At 45.0% G+C, this 21,623-nt stretch overlaps 1 protein-coding gene across 6 annotated transcripts in view; it reads left to right on the forward strand.

Annotated features, from left to right (window-relative positions):
• The window catches only part of ANKRD11 (ankyrin repeat domain containing 11), a 218,501-nt gene that overhangs the window by 178,597 nt on the left and 18,281 nt on the right, over nt 1-21,623 (forward strand). For 5 of the 6 annotated variants that reach the window (XM_054049315.1, XM_054049317.1, XM_054049318.1 and 2 more), the window contains 4 exons: nt 16,433-16,603; nt 17,847-18,050; nt 20,461-20,603; nt 21,057-21,204. In XM_054049315.1, coding sequence (XP_053905290.1) covers nt 16,433-16,603; nt 17,847-18,050; nt 20,461-20,603; nt 21,057-21,204 — 666 coding nt within the window. Of the gene's footprint in view, nt 1-15,769; nt 15,867-16,432; nt 16,604-17,846; nt 18,051-20,460; nt 20,604-21,056; nt 21,205-21,623 lie in introns of all 6 variants that reach the window. The other variant, XM_054049321.1, reaches the window with a different exon arrangement.

Below are 21,623 nucleotides of genomic sequence, written 5' to 3' on the forward strand. Positions count from 1 at the left end.
GCCAGACACAGACATTAAACAAACAAGAAATAAGCATTTTGTCAAAAGTAAAGAACTTGTAAGTTACAGTTGTTTCCAACTCCCACAATATTTGGCAGTGGTGTTCTTACAGCCCCTGCTCCTGGAGTCAGGTGATCATGTGAGAATATGGAGAGAAGTTTGAAAATGTGACCCAAGAGGACCCTAAAGATTCAGAACCAAGAAGGCAAACCACAAAAATCCCATTTTTCTGTTTTGTTTTGTTTTTTAATTGGATGATTTTGAGGCTTTGAATCATGATTTTTAAGCTCTTGGGGTTGGCGATGCTGCATTCCCTCACCCACCTCCCCTCCCCTCTGTCCAGCTATCCTAGTCAACCTCCTTCACTGACCCCCTCCCACCCTGCACTTCCCTACCGTCACAGGGAAACACTCCGCTTCAGTAAGGGAAGACAGGCAAAGTGTCTGACCTTGACTCTCGGCCATTTCATAGAATCCTAGAATATCAGGGATGGAAGGGACCTCAGGAGGTCATGTAGTCCAACGCCCTGCTCAAAATTTCTCAGATCCCAAAGGAGAGGTTGTCCTATGCTCATCCCCCACCCCAGTGTCTGACACGGGCAGCAGCTCCCAGCCAATTCCCCCCTCCCTGGTGGATTTTTGGGGAGGGGCATGAACATCCCATGCTCATTCTTAGGGCCCCTGACTATTTCTTTCTCCCCCTCTCCTTACAAAGGAATGGGGTTCCCAGTGCTGGGGGCTACATTCCCAGCCGTGGTGAATAATTCCTTCAGCATGTTTGTTAGGAAGCAGCCTTATCGCCTAAGAGCCCCTCTGTGTGTCAGTTCTTCTGCTCAAAGCACTACAAAGCAACACTAGACCGCAGAACCTCCTCCCTGGAGTGCTTGGGGGCTCTGGAGTCTAGTGCTGCTTTGCCTGTGGTTGCAAAGAATTCGGGGTGAATTTAAACACCCAGATCTTTTAGATTTTGAAGGCCTGTCTGAGAGAAGAGAGTCAAATCCAGTCAGCTTTACCCACGTGAGGAGTCTTGCTGTAGGGCATGGGGTTAGCATGAGTAAAGTCAGCAGGCGTTGGCCTCGGAGCTTTAAAAGGTGCTACTGTTTTCCAGCCTCATTCATATTACTCCTTAAACATGTTGTGTGACGCTAATTATTGGGTTGGAAATACTGGATGAATCAGATGACCCAAACCATCTACTTTTCCCCCCTCCTGGAATATGTGCACTGTTGAGTTGCCTAACTGGCTGCTGATGTTTAGAAATACCTCCCATGGGAACGGCCTTGTTAGTCACAAGTGGCTAAGCTGGCTAGGGAATCCGTGAGAAGCAAATTGCTGGCTCATTCAGAAATGCATCTGTGTATGAAACTGTTACTTGTCTGCATTTCTGCTGCTGGCTTCAGTGTGATACATGCAGCTGAGGGGCTGTGCTGCATAGGCCCTTTCTTAACTAAAATAGTCCAGAAACTGTCCTCACCTAGCAACCAGTGAGAGAGCGAATGTCAGAGCTTCTTCATTTCTAGCTGGGCCCCATAATGGTAACACAGTGTAGTTAGACTGGCAAACACCACTGCTCAGATCCCATTTAAATGCCTATTTAAATATATATAGCTGGTGAGAGGGTGCGGTGAGCATCTGTGAACCAAAAATCTGTCCATGATGGCTTGCTTCTTGATGTAAGAACTCTCATCAGCTGTATCCACAGGCTGTCCTGCCTCTAGCTTCCCAGGTAGGGAGAAGGAGCGTGGGCTGTCAGTCATGTTGAGCTTCCGCCCAGTGTTTCCTCCCCCATCCATTTCTCCTCACTGTTCTTCAGAATAAACAAGAAGTCTGGAAGCTGGAATATCGGTAACTTTCAATTATTACTGTTTAACATCAAGGGCTGTGTTTTTACATTAGCTGCTTACTCAGGGGACCAGTAAATGGCCACTTTTGCTGAGATGCCTTTTCACACTTCTGGTTAAAGGGTGTCTCCTTTGTTTAAACCAGACCTGCGGATTATCCTGATATTTGAACTGTGTCTAGTCTAGGAGGTAGTGTTAAACCCTCTTAGCTGAGTTATTCCTTTTAAAGACAGCTAAAATACTGGGGCCTGGCCCTATAGCTCCATTGACATCCATGGGCCTGACAGAAAGCATAATGATTTGCAGGTCAGCCTTTTGGTTTGGAAGGTCATTTGACTTTGTAACATATCAGGGTTCATTTAGTGCTCTTTAGAGCAGTGGTTCTCAAAGCCTGTCCACCGCTTGTTCAGGGAAAGCCCCTGGCGGGCCAGGCTGGTTTGTTTACCTGCCCCGTCCACAGGTCCAGCCGATCGCAGCTCCGACTGGCCGCAGTTTGTTGCTCCAGGCCAATGGGAGCTGCGGGAAGTGGCGCGGGCCGAGGGATGTGCTGGCCGCCCTTCCCGCAGCCCCTATTGGCCTGGAGCGGCAAACTGCAGCCAGTGGGAGCCGCGATCGGCCGAACCTGCAGACGTGGCTGGTAAACAAACTGACCCGGCCTGCCAGGGGCTTTCCCTGAACAAGCGGCGGACCGGCTTTGAGAACCACTGCTTTAGAGCAATTATTTACCCGTACTCCACTTTCTCGCAGCACAGTTTAAGTCTAGGACACCTTTCAGTTTAGCTTGTGTGGAAATGAATTTCCATTGATGGCCCCTCTCTCTCTTATAGGTTGGGAAGTAATCACAGATCTCCCCTGTTTCTTTTCTAGAGGCAGAGAGGAGTGACCTCTCTGTGTGTCATTCTGTTGGAACAGGTTGCTGCATTTTTTTCCTCTCTCATTTTCTTCCACTGTTTCCTTTTTGGCATAAGCTTACTCGGCTTATAAGCCAGGCGTCCATCTCCATTCGCGGTATCCTGTAATCTATTTGCATCGCTGGCTATGCAGCTTATGCATAAAATTCCATGCAACCAGAATCAGCCTCTTCCTCATTGTAGACCCCCTCGGTAATGTGACTTTCTCCGTTTTGGTCCCACTCCTATTCCTTCTGCTGTACTTGTCCTGCATTCATGTCTGTCCTACCTGCTCATTTTTCCCCACTCTGTCATTGCAACAACACATTCTTCTGGCTTCCAGCCCACTCTCCTTGTGCTGCCCCTTGTCTGTTGTATGTTTGTGCTGCTTCCCCCTTTGAGCTGCCAGGATACTTAACCTGCTGGTGTCCTCCCCACTCTGAAATCTCTTGCCATGTGCAAGTGGTCCTTAGATTCTGACCCTGTCCTGTCAACAGAGGGGTGGGTTCATCTGTGTACTGCTGCCCCTTCTTCTGCTCACTGGCCATGCTCTACCATTTGAACTGACACTCCAAAGCACTACAGCATTTCATGTGCTGCAGCCTCCCTGGTGAAAACGAGTCACTTCATGCATGCTGTGCTGTGGACAAGAAAAGCCAAGACATGTGCTTTCTTTCAGGGGCATAATACATTCTCTCCATTGCTATCTGTGCCATTCTGGTTTATTCTTATTGATCCTTTCTTTGGCTGCATGTTTGGGGAATACACTGTTGAAAATCCTGAGCTTTAACAGAGCCAATAGTCCGTTTCCCACACAGTGCTGAAAAGTTCATCTGATGCATTACTTGTTGGGCAATGGTATTTTTCCTCAGGGGTACCACCTTGTATGCTTGTGTTGTCATGTCTAAGCAGTTCAAACAGACGCTTGTGTGTTACAGGGAGCCACATGTTTCTAGGGAATGGGGCGCTGTGCTGCTAAACTGAAGCAGTCTGCCAGTGCAGCTCTGGGTTGGAGTTCTCTTCACCACAAACTGTCAGGCTTCTCAGAATGTACTAAAAAAATGTGTACAAGATTTTTCGCTGGCGTTGCCTTTCTTCCTTCTCCCACTCCTCCTTTCTCCCTCCCACCTCGGCTAAGGCCTGTGCTTCAACCCAGGACCGACTCCAGGGTTTTGGCCGCTCCAAGCAGCCAAAAAAAAAAAAGAAAAAAGAAAAGGCCGCGATCGTGATCTGCGGCGGCAATTCGGCAGAAGGTCCTTTGCTCTGAGCGGGAGTGAGGGACCGTCCGCCAAATTGCCGCCGAATAGCTGGTCGTGCCGTCCTTCTCCTGAGCGGCCGCCCCAAGCACCTGCTTGCCAAGCTGGTGCCTGGAGCCGGCCCTGCTTCAACCCGTATTGTGCTAAGCCTACATGCAGAGCTAAACTGACAGCTGAATCCTGAATACCTCCACATGAAACAGCCTGTGCTGTGGGACTCTGGATAGCCACCTACAGCCTTCCAACAGGAAAGGATGTGTACTCTAAATTAATGCAGTGTGTGCGTGTGTGTGTTGTATGACCTGGAATCTAACCTGGGCACAAGAACCATCTGTGGGCAAATGGGCAAATCCTTTTGTTGTCCTAGAAATGCACTCATGCTCTTGTCTTTCACCTACAGCTCTCAGATTCACATTTTTAGTTTTGCTGAAGAAATTAGAGTAATTCCCTAGCTATATTCTGCAGGCATAGCTGTATTCAGGTTCTGAATTCTTCCTGTTTCTGTGTCTAGCTCCCATTTATGTCGGTGTGAGTTCAGTGTCTGCATCAGGAGACACTGCATCCTTGAATTGAATAAAATAGCAAGAGAGGATCAAGGTTTTGTTCTATAGATTCATAGAAAGTTAAAGCAAGGAGCAAATGAGCTTCTTCAAACATAGGTGAATGGAAGGTGGGATTTGGCTAAATATGCTTCGCTATTAGTGGGGTAGCAATTTTAATTACAAACGTCTTTCTCTCTCTCTTAGTGGTGGGTTTTTAAGTTGGTCGTATTGCAATTCCTCTGTAAATTAGATTTTGTATTAATGATAAGCATTAGGATTCTCAGTGCCACCACTTCCTTTCTTGTTTTCTGCACTCCACTGTACACGCTCTGCGTCAGCTCATGCCTCCTTCACATCTGGAAAACAAACTGAAACATGTCTGGATCTTTGTTAAGGTTGTGAAAGAGGATGGTAGTATTGGTGCAATCCCATCGAAAAGGACTTACTTTCCGAACACTCCCTTGCTAAGGCATGTTAGTGTAACATAATCTTCCTCCTTGTTTACTGCAATAGATGCCAAGTGCAAGTCTTGCTCTTCATTCACTGATATTACTGTAAAGATTTACAAACTAGCATTTCACCAAGTGATAGAGGCATTTGCAGAAACTACTGTAGAGTGAAATTATGCAAACCTTGGGTAAAGGTTTTCTTGTTTGGAGCAGTTAAATAAAAAACACAGTTGTTGTAGCCCTGTTATGTCTAGGCAGGTCTGGAGCAGGAAGGCCAGTTCAAAGCCTTTGTCCGTTGCTTCATTTATCACTATGGTAAACTGAACTTTTTTGAAGTTAAACTTTCTTGCTTAGATTCAGAATTTGAAACCAAACTGCAAGAGGGTAGCAGCACATCCTGTATCCTTTCTAATCAGCTTTCCCCTCCTCCATTTCTGTTCTTCCTGTTTACATATTTGGTTTCAGGCCACCCTATGGGTCTCACTTCTGCACTCAGTTCAGTTTGCCAAAACTCTTCTGGGCAGCAGCAAACAGACTTAACCCTTTGACTCAGCGCAATGGGGATGTCTGATAGAGGCTGATGTGTGTTGTGCATTGTTTTCCGTGGCAGTAGCTTCTGGCTGGGAAGAGTTTAAATGCCCAGACTAAAAAGAACTTTAATGTGTGTAATGGTTTTTAGGTTGGCACTTTCATTTTGCTTGTCAGTTGAAGTCAGTGTGTTTGAGCAATGTGAGGATTTAGTTCTGCATTTACGTTAGATTTCAGTGTATTTAAATTCTTAATACTTTGCATTTCAGATAAGCAATCCAGGCAGCTAGTTAAAAACCTGTATCTTGTAAAACTGTGTTTCTGAACAGTGCTTTCTTCTGACAACCACATTTACGATCTCATTCCAGGTTAGTCTAACTGTCTTGGGAGAGGTACCTTTGAAGTCTTCTGTGCTGTATTCATTCTTGCTTCATGGTACATTTGCCTTGGTTGGGCACAGCAACCAGAGAGATTGTAAACTGCCGTCTTGCCTACACTGTGAACGCATGTCAGCATGATTCTGCAGTGGCAGTGAGAGTGGAAGCTGTATTGTAGCCAAGACACAAGTGTTTTTGCTGCATCATCTAACCCTGATCACAGCTACTATAACAGGGCCAAACTGTGGCTCCCGAGCCACGTGGGGCTCTTTTGCAGTAAAAATGCGGCTTGCAAAGCCCTCCATATTCCCCCCATTCTCCGCCTACGAGACTAGGGGGAAGGGGCTTGGTGCTTTTGCCCTGCAGTGGGGTGGTGGCGCTAGGGGCTTCTACCCAGAGGGGAAGGGAGTCTAATGGCTTCTACTCCGTGGGAGGCCCCACCACCTGCTGCAGGGCAGAAGCTCCAAGCCCTGGCAGGTGCACCCGGCTCTCTAACTTTTGAAGTTTATCGTATGCGGCTCGGAGGGTCAGTACATTTGCCCCCCCCCTTCCCCCGCGTGTCCACAATTGTAGCTCTGTTTGTGCCTGGGATCCAGCTCACAGCTCTCAGACCTGAATGGCATTAAGCCTAGCAAAAGCGCCCCCCTTCTCCTTACGCAGTCAGCACAGGAAATGCAACCTCTGGCCTATTTCCTATACTTCCTCTCAAATGCGGAAAAAGCTCCGATGAACCTCTGTGCTACAGCAATCAGCATCTGATCATAGTACTGTGCATTTCTCTACCACCTTTCCTCATCTTGAGGAGGTTGTGCCACTACAGACATTAATGAATAAGCCTGAATGCATTGGGATGGGGTTTGCTCCTTGAACAGTTGGGGACACTGAGGCATGGGCAGTGAAGTGATTTTGCCATGGTCACACAGCAGGTGAGCGACAGATCTGGTGATAAATCCTAGGTCTCCCAACTCCCAGGCTTGTGCTTTAATCACAAGATGATTTCCTTCCTGTGAAGGATGTAAGCCCAGCATCCCCAAGTAATGCAGTTAGCTACATCAAATCCTTACTGCAGTGAAAGCAAGAGCGCAGCGGTCGTTTTTAGGTTTATTTTTATCCTTGTCAATCGCACGCTTTTAATGTTAAGTGTTCTGTGGAGAAGGAGATTTCTGCCATTGCAGAATTAGTAAGAATTTAGCATTTTCAGTCAAACTTTGCAAGCATTTTTGCAAATTGCGTGCTCATTCTGACAGCCCAGAAACAGCCAAGTAATATTAATGAAAGCATTCCTGTTCTAATTATAAACTCCTTCTGCATGCACACCCACAAAACAGTCCTTAAAAAGAAGAACAGGAGTACTTGTGGCACCTTAGAGACTAACAAATTTATTAGAGCATAAGCTTTCGTGGACTACAGCCCACTTCTTCGGATGCATATAGAATGGAACATATAATGAGGAGATATATATACACACATACAGAGAGCATAAACAGGTGGGAGTTGTCTTACCAACTCTGAGAGGCCAATTAATTAAGAGAAAGAAAAAAAAAAAAAAAAAAAAAAAACTTTTGAAGTGATAATCAAGCTAGCCGAGTACAGACAGTGTGATAAGAAGTGTGAGAGTACTTACAAGGGGAGATAGTCAACCTTTGTAATGGCTCAGCCATTCCCAGTCCTTATTCAAACCGGAGTTGATTGTGTCTAGTTTGCATATCAATTCTAGCTCTGTAGTCTCTCTTTGGAGTCTGTTTTTGAAGTTTTTCTGTTGTAATATAGCCACCCGCAGGTCTGTCACTGAATGACCAGACAGGTTAAAGTGTTCTCCCACTGGTTTTTGAGTATTTTGATTCCTGATGTCAGATTTGTGTCCATTAATTCTTTTGCGTAGAGACTGTCCGGTTTGGCCAATGTACATGGCAGAGGGGCATTGCTGGCACATGATGGCATAGATCACATTGGTAGATGTGCAGGTGAACGAGCCCCTGATGGTATGGCTGATGTGATTAGGTCCTATGATGATGTCACTTGAATAGATATGTGGACAGAGTTGGCATCGGGGTTTGTTACAAGGATAGGTTCCTGGGTTAGTGGTTTTGTTCAGTGATGTGTGGTTGCTGGTGAGTATAAAACAGCCCTTGAAGACCCACAGCCCTTTTACATTGCTTTGGTCGTATTTTATAGCTGTGACACAGAGCTGTTGGGTGAGATGTCACTCAACATGACCCCATCAGTGCTCTCTATTATGTCTGTGGCAACAAAGCTGGACCATGGTTATGGTACCTAAGGGATATAGATGTGGCTTTCCTTGCACAACAGAGCGTGCTGAGTAGACAAACCCTGATTTTTTACAGCGCTGATGTTTCCAGGTGAAATGTGATTTGCCGAGTCTGCATTTGAATTACGGCTGTGAAGGCCAATGAGGAACAAAACGCAGAGCTTGCGAGTCATGAAAAAGACTTGCCTGCTGCGGTGGCTCTATGATAGATTGTTGGCCATGCTGCAGTGGGTTCTGTTCATCTTGGAGGCCAAGGGCTTGTGTGAAAATATCGACCCATTGAGAAAGGCAGCTGCCGCAGGGCACCTGAGCAGTGGGAATGGGAAGCCCTGTAATGTGTTCACACTAGGAAGGATAAACTGCTTAGGAGCCTTAGCTCATGGCACTATCTAGGCCAAATCATTGGTGTAAGTTTATTTTTAATTTTACTTCAAACCACAGAGAAACCATCCACTTTTCAATGCTCTGATTTGATCCTTCAGCTTTGTCACTACTGTCAGGGAGAATGACATGTGGTTTTAGTCTAATTAAAGTGGAATTCTCCTTCAGCACCTACATTTCCTGAGTTTGTACATAAAATGCAGGGTTTATTGTAAGGGGAGAGACTCCTTGATATGGAACAGCCATTTTTGAAACATAATACTTTTGTCAGGGAATCAAGATGCATGCGGTCAGGGATAGCAGAATAATCATCAAGCACAGATGTTTCACCACGTGTGGACGGCATGGGTGCGAAGAATGGTGCCCTTCTCTGGTGGATGGTGTGGAGATAGATGTTTTCAGCGAAGGATTGGAAGAGGAAGCTGCACAACTACCCCTCACCCATGCCAAAAGGCTAAGTCTTGCCATGTAGATAAGAGGGGAAAGAGTAGAAGAAAATGCCCAGTAAAGGTTGTTAGTAGTGCACCCTAGTGGTGCGTACTAGGAGCAGCATTCAATATATTTAACAGTGACTTAGAAGACAGGATGAATAGAAAAAGTTGTGCTGACAACACGAACTATTTAGTTAAATCAAGGCTAAGAACCGGACAGAGCTAGGTAATTGGGCAACATGGTAGCAAACAAATACAAACTGATTGTGCAGGAACACTGAATGGAAAGAGCTCTGTACAATCTTCGCTCATGCTGGGTTCTGAAATGGTGGTAACGTCTCAAGGAAAGACTGAGGTGTTGTTTGTTGGGTCAGCTCCGACATTTTCTCAGTGCAGAGTCATGGCCAAACAATGTATCTGTCTCTCTCAGCTGGTAGCTTTTTTGTGAAAGCAGATCTGTCTTGTCACTCACACAGCAGCGTTGAGGTTTGAACTGAAGGACAAGCTCCAACTCTGCCCTTGTTTTTGATGCATGCTCTATTGTTTTACAAGTATGCCAAGGCTATCTAATTTATTTGGCTCTTTTGGGGATATGTAAGGCCTTGAACTGCACCAAATGGCCTCTCTGTGTTTTGCGCACTTACAGAGTTTGTGAATCCACTTTGATCAAAATTAAACTTTTCAATGAAAAAGCAAAATTGAATAACCTGATTTATCCGGTTTAGCCCCTCCAAAAAGATCTACCAGAAGTAGAAAAAATGCAGATGAGGGTAATACATGAATAGAGACATCAGGAGTGAGGCTCCCCATACCAGGAGAGTGTAAAAGTTTGAGACTGTTCATTTCGAAAAGGAAAATGGGAGGATAGGACAGAGGTGTATGCCCTGACTGGCAGAGAAGCCAGTGCCCCAGTCAATGCCCCGAGTACCCTTTGCCATAATGCAAGGACCAAGGGATAATGAAATAAATAGACAACAAACTTAAAACTGATGTAAGGAAATACTTTCTTATATAATGTATAACCAACCTGTTGAGCTAGTTACCACAGGCTATAATTGAAGTAAACAGCTCATGATTCATAAAAGGGCAATACAGTAAGAACAGGAATGATATCTGCAGTTACACACTAACTAAGATAGCATGACGCCTGTTAACCCTAGTGTTTCAGGGCATAATCTGATGGCAGGAGTCAAGAAAAATTAAGTGCACTTAGAGAGAGCTTATGCCTTACTCTGAGGCTCCAAGTGTCGTCCAGCCTCAAGCAAAAGGGCTGTTGGTCAGTTGCAGTATGGCAGATCCTGTGTTCCTAGAATACAGAAACGCTTCCTAGCTACAGTGAAGCTGGGCAATCTTCTTTGTTTGTTTGTCCAAGCCCCTCCACTTTGCAGTGCATGCTGAATGAAAAGATAATACAGTGAGAGCAAAGAATGACTCTCTATCAGGAACAGTTTACTTAATTAAAATGATGGAGTGAGGAAAGTCCTGCGTGGCCTGTCTCATACCAGCTGGAGTCATTAGGAAATTCACTGAATCCGACCCAGAACCACTTCAACCTTTTGTGTCATATTTGATGCAATACCAACTTTGCATGTAAAAACTATAATTTCAGCCAGATAGGTGACCCTGTAGTCCATGCTCAAAGAGGGGCTGGCTCAGTTCCCAGGCCTGGTCTCTTGTTCCCTGGGCCAGCAGAAACCAGGGGCATCATGAAGGTGTCAGTGCCTGCTGCTGAGTAGTTTGTGTGAAATGAGCGGTTGGTTTCAGGTGTCCCTCTCACAAAAAGTGCTGTACAAGTTAGCACCATTGTTGCATTCAGCAGAGTCTGCAGGGTTAGGAGGATGGTCACTTCTGGGAGTTTATCCTTCTTGGTCAAGCTTGAGGGACGTTGGCACAGAGGAAGCTTACGCCACTGATGCTCATGGTTTTTCTCCTATTCTGAGGATAGAATGGAAGACTCATTTCTAGGGCTGTCAGATCAGCATTCTCCACTAAAAAACCCAAACAAAACCACTTGAAAACTTTGTCTGAAGGAGTAAAGATTTAGAAATCTCTCTGCTGTTGTGTCCGATATGCATACGTGACCTAGAACAACTCCTTTATAACATAGCCAGGACAGAAATCTCTAGGTACAGAAACTGCAGACATACAGAAATCTCTAGCTCAGATTGCATCTTTAAAGAATTCCATCACAGTATTTCTCATAATCTAAGCAACTTTATAATGTCCCCTTAAAAACTAGAAGCAGGTGTGTTTTTACCAAATCTTCTGATATATAGATGGCCACACAAGCTTGTCAAACACTCCTGGGTGTTGCTTCCTCCTCAGAAGCTCACTGCGCCGTCCCAGCTTGGAGACTGTCTTCTCAGGAACTGCTCTTGAGAGCTGAAAACCATCTTGCATCTTCCTAGGAACTCCTAGATAGTCTGTTATCATAGAAGAGAATATCTGTCTGTAATGACAGAGTGGGTCTGGTTTACTTTGCTTCTTCAGTTGTGTCTAGGTAGTTTGTTCCATAAGGAAGTGATAGTTGAATGGACAATTATGACATTTTACCACTTAAATCACCTGCAGCTCATTTTATTGGTTAAGCTGTCACTCCAAAGACGCCATGCTGAGAAAACATGTTCCTTACATACGTGTTCAGACTCTTTTCTGAGACTTCTCCTTCCAGTCAACGTGGGCTCTGCTTTCACCATTACTATTGGGAAGAGTATTAGACTGGTTGGACATATTTAATAATGAGCAGCACTTAAACTACAAACTTCATCCATTTGCTAATTGCCATGCAATGTGCATCATTCTCTTTTGTGACGCTCCAAAAGAGCATATGTGTTGTGATGTGTAGACCCGGTGGGATGGGTTAGATAGATACGACAGTCTTGATAATTGTTTTGCTTTGTGGATTGATCTCAATGCTTTAGTATGGCCTGATGGTCAGAATCCAAACAGGCTGGAACTGATTGCATTGGTTTGACATTTATAGCTGTTTCCAGGGTGGTGTGAAAAGCCTAACCTCTTATCTCCTAGTTACTGCTTGCAGTATAATTCTAATGTTAATCATTTTTGCACCAAAGGTTTCCAGTGCATCCCTTGCTAGTAGCAAACTTTGCACCTGGAACATGCCAAGCCCTGGGGTTAGCAAGGTAATTTTAGTAATAATTTATAATCTAAAAACCTTTCAGTTTTTCAACAGTTTTCCATTTGCAGAATCCCTTGGAACCCTCTAGATAAACAATCTAATTTGTCTTAGGATACATTACAGGGAATCATGTTATGTAACATAGGTTATTCTTGGATCACCACCACTAGAAGTACACTGGCATACACAGCATTAGTGATGCAACGGTCTCCTCTGTGTTTGAGTGGATCAAAATGTCGTTGAGCTACATAGAGAGAAATCAGTAGTTAGTCAGTATCTGAACATAGCCCAGTTAGAAAGTGGAGAACTTAAACAGATGATTTTGTATTTAAATCTGAACTTGTAAACTCTGTGATGAACGCAAGACAGGTGATCCATTCCTCCAGCCACTACAAACACTTCATATTGATTTGCTGGGAACCCCAGTTTATTCATTACCATTTTTTTGGACATTCAGTGATTGTGGGTTGGTGTTACACTGGGTCAGACAGCAAAGTTAAAAAATAAGAGAAACGTCTCAATTTCTAATTGATTCATAACTCTCAACACAGCATGAGTGAGGAACATATGGTTGTGTTTGAGTCTGTCAAAGATGTGCCCGTTTGGTTCAGGTACTATGTGGCAACTTCTTAATTTAAAGGAACATGCCAACATACAAATCACATTTTTTCACCTACTATTGTTGTAAGGGACACTTAATATGGCTGTAACTGAAAAAAAAGATTAGAAAATATTTCTGTATTTTTCCAGTTTATTTGCTTTTGCCTAGTTATTTTCACTCATTCCCCTGTACAGGTTAGCTGGCCAATCAGTTTCCCTTGTTATTTTTGTGACTGGTTTATATAGCAACAGAGGAGAGTGAACGAGACTTTACAGGCAGGAAAATGTGATTGTAAAACCACAAAAATCAGCAAAGGGACTTGGGGCAGTGTCCCAAGAAAAACTACTTGTAACTTGCTTTTGGAAGTTGCCTAGATTAAGTTGACAGTATCCTTTTAAATCTAAACAAGACAAACAGATCTCGGGCAACATGATGGGTTAGAGAACTAGCATTCCATCTGCCCTAGAGGCCTGAGTTCACACTGATGGATAATTTTGGGGATCTCACTCTAGTCTGATGTGGCCATTGTTCCTATCCAAAAATCACAGAATAGTTAGGAAGAGTTAAATATGGTGGTCTGCTCGGGTTAGGAGGGAAGTGCATTGGCAAAGCTGGGCAGGGAAGGCTGCATAGTCTCACGAGAGCTTACGCAAAAAGCTTGACCCTGCACTCTCTGGGCATATTGGAAGGCTGGCCTAGGCTCTCACTAATGATAATGCTACTCGAATTGTACAAATCCAATGCCATAGAAAATATTTGATACAGATACTACAAACCGCTATGTGTAAGTCTCTCAGCTATTCCACTGGAGACCCACTTTGACTCCCACTTCCTGCTTTTGACTCTCTGCTTCAAGAGTCTGCATCTCCAACTCCGTTCCTGTGGCCAAAGAGGACTGGGCAGGACACTGTAATATCTCCATTCTTTTCTGGCCTGTTGAGTAACCACCTGGACCCAGGTTTCTTACACGAAATTGCAGACCACTTAATGGTTTGAAAACCTTGTTTTTGAGGGTTTTAGCAACCCTCATAAAGCTTGTTGGGTGGGAGGGAAATCTCATAATAAACTACAATGCTAAGATCCTTGGAGGGTCAGCTGGCAGAGAGCTGGACAAGGGTGAAGTTTCAAAGTATTTTAAAACTATTACATTTAAATAAAGGTGCTGAGGTAGATCTGTAGGGGAAACAGGATACTTCCCGACTTGCTATGTTAGACACCCGCCACCCCCCTCAGATTCCACTACAACTTCTGCAAGGTTATCCCCTACTGGCTAGCACTGCCTCCCGGGGTATTGCTGTCCAGCCAACTGCAAGAGTTAAGAAGGGTATTTCCGTACTTAAAAAGATCCCCCCCCCCCCCCCCCCCCCCAGCTTGCTCCTTTGAGAAGTGAATACGATCAGTTAAATAGTGCAGGTTCTATTTAGCCAGCAAAGCTGTGGGCAATTCATCAGGGGCTTTACATTTTTATTTCAAGACTACAGTGCAACTAAGCACTTTTTCAATGCTCAGATCTCTGAAGCAGAATCTCACTAGCAGGAATTCAACATAAAATTATAGAACGGTTTGTGAGGATACAGCTGTGGGAACCATTCGTCCGCATCCACCAGTTATTTGATAGGTGTTATCTGCTTTTTCTATAAGTGGCCCTTTATTGGTCTTTCAGAATTCAGCTTAGGCCTTGGCTACACTGGTGCTGTACAGCGCTGCACTTGCTGCGCTCAGGGGTGTGAAAACGCCCCCCCCCAGCGCAGCGAGTACAGCTCCGTAAAGCGCCAGTGTAATCAGAGCCTGCAGTGCTGCACGCTATTCCCCTTGGAGAGGTGGAGTACATACAGCGCTGCCTACACTTGCGCTGCCCAGCGCTGAGTGTAGCCAAGGCCTTGGATCATACATGTACAACACTTTTTAGAATTCGTTTTACATCACTGCAGTACGTTAATGTTTGGATTGTTTCTAGGGATGTGTGGAGAGTCTCTGTCGTCTCCTCTCTCCTCTTTACCTTGTGTTTTTGTTCTCGCACTGTGCATCTAGGATAGTGCTGGAGTTTGGTTTGGTTTTGTGGGAATTTATTTTAGTATTTCTCTCAGTGGAATTGGTGTCTCTTTCTGTTGCTATCTATTTTATTACTATTTTATTATTTTTTGACAGAAATTAAATAAAATCAGCTGGGACATCTCGGACAGACAAACCTAATTTTTATTTCTTAAGCTGTCACATTGAGATTATAAAGTCAACCTCCCCCACCCCCCTGTCTGAGGGACTTGCAGTGCCTTGCATGCTGCACTGCAGACCCAACAGAGAGCACACCGTCAGAGGCCATCTTAGAGTTCTGCTAAGGGGAGTGTCAGTACAGGCCGGGGAAGTGAACAGGAGTAAGGGTTAATTCTGGGTGTATGGGGAAAAGATCAGTGTTTCCTAAGGGGAAATCAGAAAACTGCTGAAGAGAAGCTGTATATTCAGGAAGGTGCAGTGCACATATGAGCTGAAAGAAGCAAGAGTGAGGTAGCAAATCCCATCATGCTTTTAGAGTCTAGTTCTCACTGGCTATCTCTAGGATGTAACGCTTGCTGGTGAGAGCAGTGATGGGCGATGTGGGAGGAGGCCTGGGTTTAGCATTGTTCCTGCACACATTGTAGGTCACAAACAAACATGGGCTCTGGGCAGCACTCTCATTCCTCCCAGCAGGAGTTGTCTGCAGCTAGACCAGTTAGTTACTGGGAGCAAAACACTGTTCTGCAGAGTTTCTTCCCTCCCTATTTGTTGGTTCCACAGAGGTAGGTAGGGGAAGGGACCCAGCTGAATAAGCACTTCAGCACAAGAATGTACCGGAGGTGATGTAGGAACATGCTGTAAATGGGAAGTCACCCAGGGAAACTGACAGTAACATTGGAAGGAGGGCATCCTCCAGGCAGTGTCTTACACAGGCTGTATCATGGGGATTGACAGGATATTTTGTAACGGTTCTGGTGATGAGTACAGGACCTACCCTAGCTGAAGGGGATGAGATGGCGACATTTCAGAGCTGTTACAATGTATCTTGTTAGCACTTTCTGTTGCTGCTTTTAGATGCCTCCAGTTCAGTCCATGCTGTGGTGGTATAAGGCTGGTACGCTCCTCGAAGCACCATGGCATGAAATGGAGGTTCCTAGAAGCAAGATGGAAGGTACAGTACTGAGAGTTGGCCTCTGTGTGCATTCATTCTCTCCCCCTCCTGTGCTGCTGTTTAGGGAGGGTGGGGGAAAACAACAACAAAACGGTTAGGAAACGGCCAAACTGCCAGCAAAGTGACCTACGGCAGGCAATGCTGAGGTAAGGTTCCCCACTCGGCAATATTCCACTGTACGGAGGTGTTGCAGGGCTCTCCGGCAGCCAGTGAGGTGTGTGCTTCAGTGCCATGGCTTTTAACGGGTCTGAATGAGGGTATCTGTCCAAGAGCATCAGTGCTGGCAAAGGCCAGTGTTTCTAACCCAGGTTTTTTCACCAGTGGTTTCATTATACTCTGTAAGACACTGACATGAGTTATCAGACACAATGATCCGGCTTAATCATCTCAATGTAAAATGATAGTTGTTGCTCTACTTTTACATACGCCACACGAAGAAGACGACTGACATGAATGGGGAAAGCTATTATTAGCACTTGTCTGAAAAATGATGGTGAATTTCAGTTGTGGAAATGTCCGTAGCATGAAACCTTCCCCTTCCCTTTCTGTCTCTGATTGCATCACAGAAAAGCAGGGTCCAGAGCGGAAGAGGATTAAAAAGGAGCCTGCCACTAGGAAGCCTGGCTTGCTGTTTGGAATGGGGCTGTCAGGAATCAGGGCTGGTTACCCACTCTCTGAGCGCCAGCAAGTCGCCCTTCTTATGCAGATGACAGCAGAAGAATCTGCAAATAGCCCAGGTGAGAGCTGAAAGTGAGGCGTGGGTGGATGAGTCTGAGCTCATATTTGATGGGACTTGGTATGCTTCTGCTTATTCGTAAACAACAACCATGGTCACAAAATAGACATGGGTGAGCATGTGGATCAGTGGTGTCTACCTGGCACCCAGGACATGTTTTATAATGTTGGTAGCATAATTCTTCTGCCTCCAGACTACAGTACGAGAGTCTGGAAATGAATTTAAGGGATGCAAATGCTTCACTCCTGCCAAATATTCCATCTTCACCTAATATCACTTAATGAAAGCGACAGCTCCCTACCCCAATTTAGGCAAATGTCCCTTTATTGCATTCTGAAATGATAATATAATGTTGGACGGATAGGTGCAGAAGACATTAGATGCTGTTTAGTTAGCACTAAAGATCTCAGAACTAATTTAGTTACCGGGAGCATTAGCATATGTCAGAGCTCCAAGTTTTCTGCTAGGTTAATATGTTGATTGAGTAATAAGATGTTTTTGTGAGTAAAAGGAAGAACATGATTATCTCTGGGATTCTTAAATGCTCCTTCTTATGTAAAAGAACTAGACTCTGCTAACCATGGTGTATTGTAATTTTAGATATAATGTAGTAAATGTTTTTAACATGGAATTAATATTTCAATATACTGTAGTAAGTATCAGTTGCCAATATGGTCTCCTGTGGGGTTTTATATGTGTTATATGATCTGTCTATGTATCCTTCTGTCTTATATACAGAACGGTGGAGTATCTAGGGACCTTATTTTTGTTGCTGTCATTCTTAATGTGAATCTAGTTTCAAGTCACTCTCACTTGATAGTAAGTGAATTTCCGAATATTCAGGGCTTCTCCCAAGAAGTGTGTGCACTATCCTTCCAGGCAGTTAGCCCCTCACATGCACATGGGGAAGGTTATTTTGTCACTTCCTTTGGAAGTAAGACTTTTGGGTACGAGGAGACACTTTGCCCTCTGTGAAATCATAGGGTTGTCTATAATCTGTACAAGGGTTACTACACCCTTCTCCAGTCTGTGCTTCAGCGCAGCCTACAATTTATATCTGTATTATACATACGCAGGCTTTCCTCTGTCTCCACATCTGGTTCAGAGGATCAGTTACCTCTGAGTGCCTTGCAGCCAGTGCTTCAGTGCAGCTGCTGGATTAAAAGTATTGCAACAGCTCCCTCTGAGGGCTCTGGTTTTCCTTCGAATTGCAGCTCTTCACTGTATTTCTCTTCTCCATGCAGTAGATACAACACCAAAGCATCCCTCTCAGTCTACAGTGTGTCAGAAGGGAACTCCTAACTCTGCCTCCAAAACCAAAGATAAAGTAAATAAGAGAAATGAGCGTGGAGAGACTCGGCTGCATAGAGCTGCCATCCGAGGAGATGCCCGGCGCATCAAGGAACTCATCATCGAGGGCGCAGATGTCAACGTTAAAGACTTCGCAGGTAGCAAGTCCAGCTGCAGTTCAGTGATCTGTATTCATAAGCCAGGAGCCCAAAGTGCAGTCAGCAGTTTTGGTTGTGCCCAGTATCTCACCTTGCCTTTAATAAATATAGGAATAGCCAGACCAAGAGTCACCCCGGTATTTCATCTCGAGATTGATAGTGGCCTGTCCCAGACACCGTCATGGCCGCTAACGGAACACTAATGGACAGTTATAGAATGACCTGTGCATAGGACATTTTTCTAATCCCAGGCACTTACGCCTTTGGCATGAACCATGAGCTTTGGGCGGTGCAATGGAATGGAGAGTCTCAGCATGAGGTGCTTCATTTTGGTCTGAGCAATATCCATCCAGATGAGGATGGAGCATTGCAGACTGGGATCTGTAGTTCTTGCAAGTCTTAGAGCCTCATGAAAGATGAGGGCAGGTGCAGTGATTTGCTTCATTTATAATCATTCAGTGTGACCCAGCAAAGCCCTCAGACAGGTGAAGTGTGGGTACCCCTGGGATTATAGGTAGAGCTTGTAAGAACGCTTGTAGTTAAGCTTCCCCAACACTTTCTATTATAAGATCCTGTTTTCAGTTACTTATTATAACTTAATCAAATTAGAACCATTTGTGCTGAAATTTTCCATGTCAGGTGTTTGCCTTAGGCTGGGTTTTGTTTTTTGTTTTGTTTTTATTTTAAGTTCAGCTGTTTTTAAGAATGAGATTTGGGAAAATACATTATTTTGCACATGCTGAAAAACGTTTTGCTGCCCCTATGTAAAACTTCCCCAAGTTAGGCCATGTTATAAGCCTCAAAAATCTCAATTTGCACATGCTCAGTAGAGACTGATTAGAGTTTGGCCGCTGAATTCTGAGACCATTCCATCTGTACTGAGCATGCTCCATCCCAGGATTGCAGAGGTGGAGCAGGACTTTTCCTGCAATTGCTCCTTCAAGCTTTTGGGAGTCAACTGTGGCACCAGAACTGAGAACTGGGAGCCTGTTTCTCCGTGCTCTCAGTATTCCCTCTGCTGGTGCCCAGGCAGCGTGGAGGAGGAACCTGTCTGTCTCATTTGCAATAAACAGAAATTCACGGAAGCCCGTGACCTGTCCCTGACTTTTACTAAAAATAACTGTGACAAAATGGTGCTGACAGTGGGGAGGGCTGAAGCCTGAGTGAGGGAGAGGAGTAAGAGAGCTTGAGCCCCACTGCGGAAGGGAGAGGTCCAACACTCCTCACCCCTGGAGGCTTGGAGCTTCAGGATCCGTCCCGGCGGCTCAGAACTGCGGCAGCGGCCTGCGGCTTCTGGGAGCTCTGGCCCACCACACCAGGGCTGGAAAATGTCACAAGGTCTCTGAAGGTCACAGAATCAATGACATTCTTGACCTCCATGACACAATCTTACCCTTAATCATAATTATACACACAGGAGGGCTGAATTAAAGTTGCACGGACGACCTTAATTCTGGCATTTCCTAGCTTTTGAGCGCTTGACTTTGTGACCATAACATTCTTTTAAAGTCGCTTTTGGATGTAATAAGTAGATATGCTTAGTCTTGATCTCTGTATGTTTAACATCAGTGTTCTACTGAGGTGCATTTTCGTTGTGAGTAATTTCATTCACAGATACCCCTTTTTAATAGTACAAATGGAGGGTTCTGAATGGCCCACCCAGTGCTATCAGCAGAATACCCAAGGGATAGTACACACCTGCTGGGAAACTTCCAAACTGATTCTGCTTAGAAATCAATCTGCTGCCCATGTATGACAGAAATTTTTCCATTTCTTTCCCTCATTCTTCAGAGGTTTGTTTGAGAATAGGAGCTTTTGTTCCTGCAGAGTTCATCTGCTTCCACACTTAGTCCCTTCCAGAAGTCATGGCCCTGTTTGTGATGTTACAATTGCTTGCTGTGGAAATGTTGCAGACAACCTGTAGGCTGTGCGTTCAACTAGGGGCTACACTGTATGAACAGATGAATTCTAAACCCCAGTCCTGACTGAGTGACAGTGTTCCTCCTATCAAAGAGTTAGAGGAGAGAGAAACAATTAAATCTAATGAGAGCAGAGCACCATGAGGTATCAACCGCCCTTTGATTTCATTCACGAAATGTTCTCTGCTTTTGGAGTTCACTGAGCAGAGTGAAAGTTCTACAGGACAATTGGCTGTAGCACCTTATGTTGCCAAACGGAAAAGTTACTTTCCAAAGCAGAGCTGCTGGTGTCTTGGGCAGGCGGTCTTGGCCACGCAGGTCCTGCTGTGCCGTGTGCTGGCTGGGTAGAAGAGCTCCGTGTCAGCAGGCAGAGCTGCAGGCAAGCTGCCATATTAGCAGCCAGCGGCATCTATTTAGGTTACTGTGATACTGTTCATAATTATCGACAGTAAAAATGAGTTGCCACGTCATGAGTGTTTGTGTGCTTGCAGGCTGGACAGCATTGCACGAGGCATGTAACCGGGGTTACTATGATGTTGCAAAGCAGTTGCTTGCTGCCGGTGCGGAAGTCAACACAAAGGGGTTGGATGACGACACCCCGCTGCATGATGCAGCTAATAATGGGCATTTCAAGGTTGGTTCTTGCTGGATTTAGTAGCCCTTTTTTAGTGATTCGTTACAAATCAATGAGTTTGATTTTCCTGTGCTTCAAGTAGTATCTGTATAGGCAATTGCTATTTCATTTCAGTTCACTGACAGCATGTTGCATCTTCCCAGGTGCGAATCTTTCTCCAGCCCCTGTGCTATTAAATCGTGTGCTAGTTTCTCCCCTTTGTGTCAGAGTCCTTGGAATTGTAGGCTGGAGCTTGCTATCAGAATATAGGTTTGCATTTCCCCCCATAAATCTGTCCTGCCATTTTCTCTGTCCCTCATTTCAATCACTGTGCCCATGTCACAGCCAGCTCTGACCTCAGACTAACCTCTTTCCTGCTTGTCTGTCTGAACAGCCCACAAAAGTGATGGGGACTGAAACATCTTCCTTCAAAACTGAACCGTACTGAGATTTTGAAGTTTTTCTCATTTTTAGGTGGTAAAATTGTTGTTACATTACGGAGGGAACCCTCATCAAAGCAACAGGAAGGGAGAGACGCCTTTAAAAGTCGCTAATTCCCCCACCATGGTGAATCTCCTCCTGGGAAAGACCACCTATCCGTCTAGTGAAGAGAGCTCAACAGGTGAGGTGCTGACCCGTGTGCGTGTTGGGATCATGGGCTATCGCCATAGTGGCAACCTGCTACCACAAAAGCAGTAAAATGCATAGAAGTTATAATAGCCCCCGAACGCCTACATGCTACTGCAATAGCCAAGTCAGTCCACAGTCAAGATGTTCAGATGCTTAGAAAACCCACCCTTTGCTCAGAGAGCTCTGCCGCTCATCCTGGAGAGTTCGGTCGTAGGAGCCTACAGCTAAAAGCATCCTAGAGGTTTCCACCTACCACAACTGGGGATCTAGGAGGAGAGGCCAGGCCTCAGGTAACTGGGTGCCATATCATCCAGGGTTCAAAGACTGTCACCAGCATTTTGACTTGCACCTGGAAGCAAGTGTAGAAATTCTCGCACGCCTGTTGTGGGTTCATTACGGCCTACCCCTGGG

This window comes from Malaclemys terrapin, chromosome 14 (genome assembly GCF_027887155.1).
Source record: "Malaclemys terrapin pileata isolate rMalTer1 chromosome 14, rMalTer1.hap1, whole genome shotgun sequence".
Classification (NCBI taxonomy): Eukaryota; Metazoa; Chordata; order Testudines; family Emydidae; genus Malaclemys; species Malaclemys terrapin.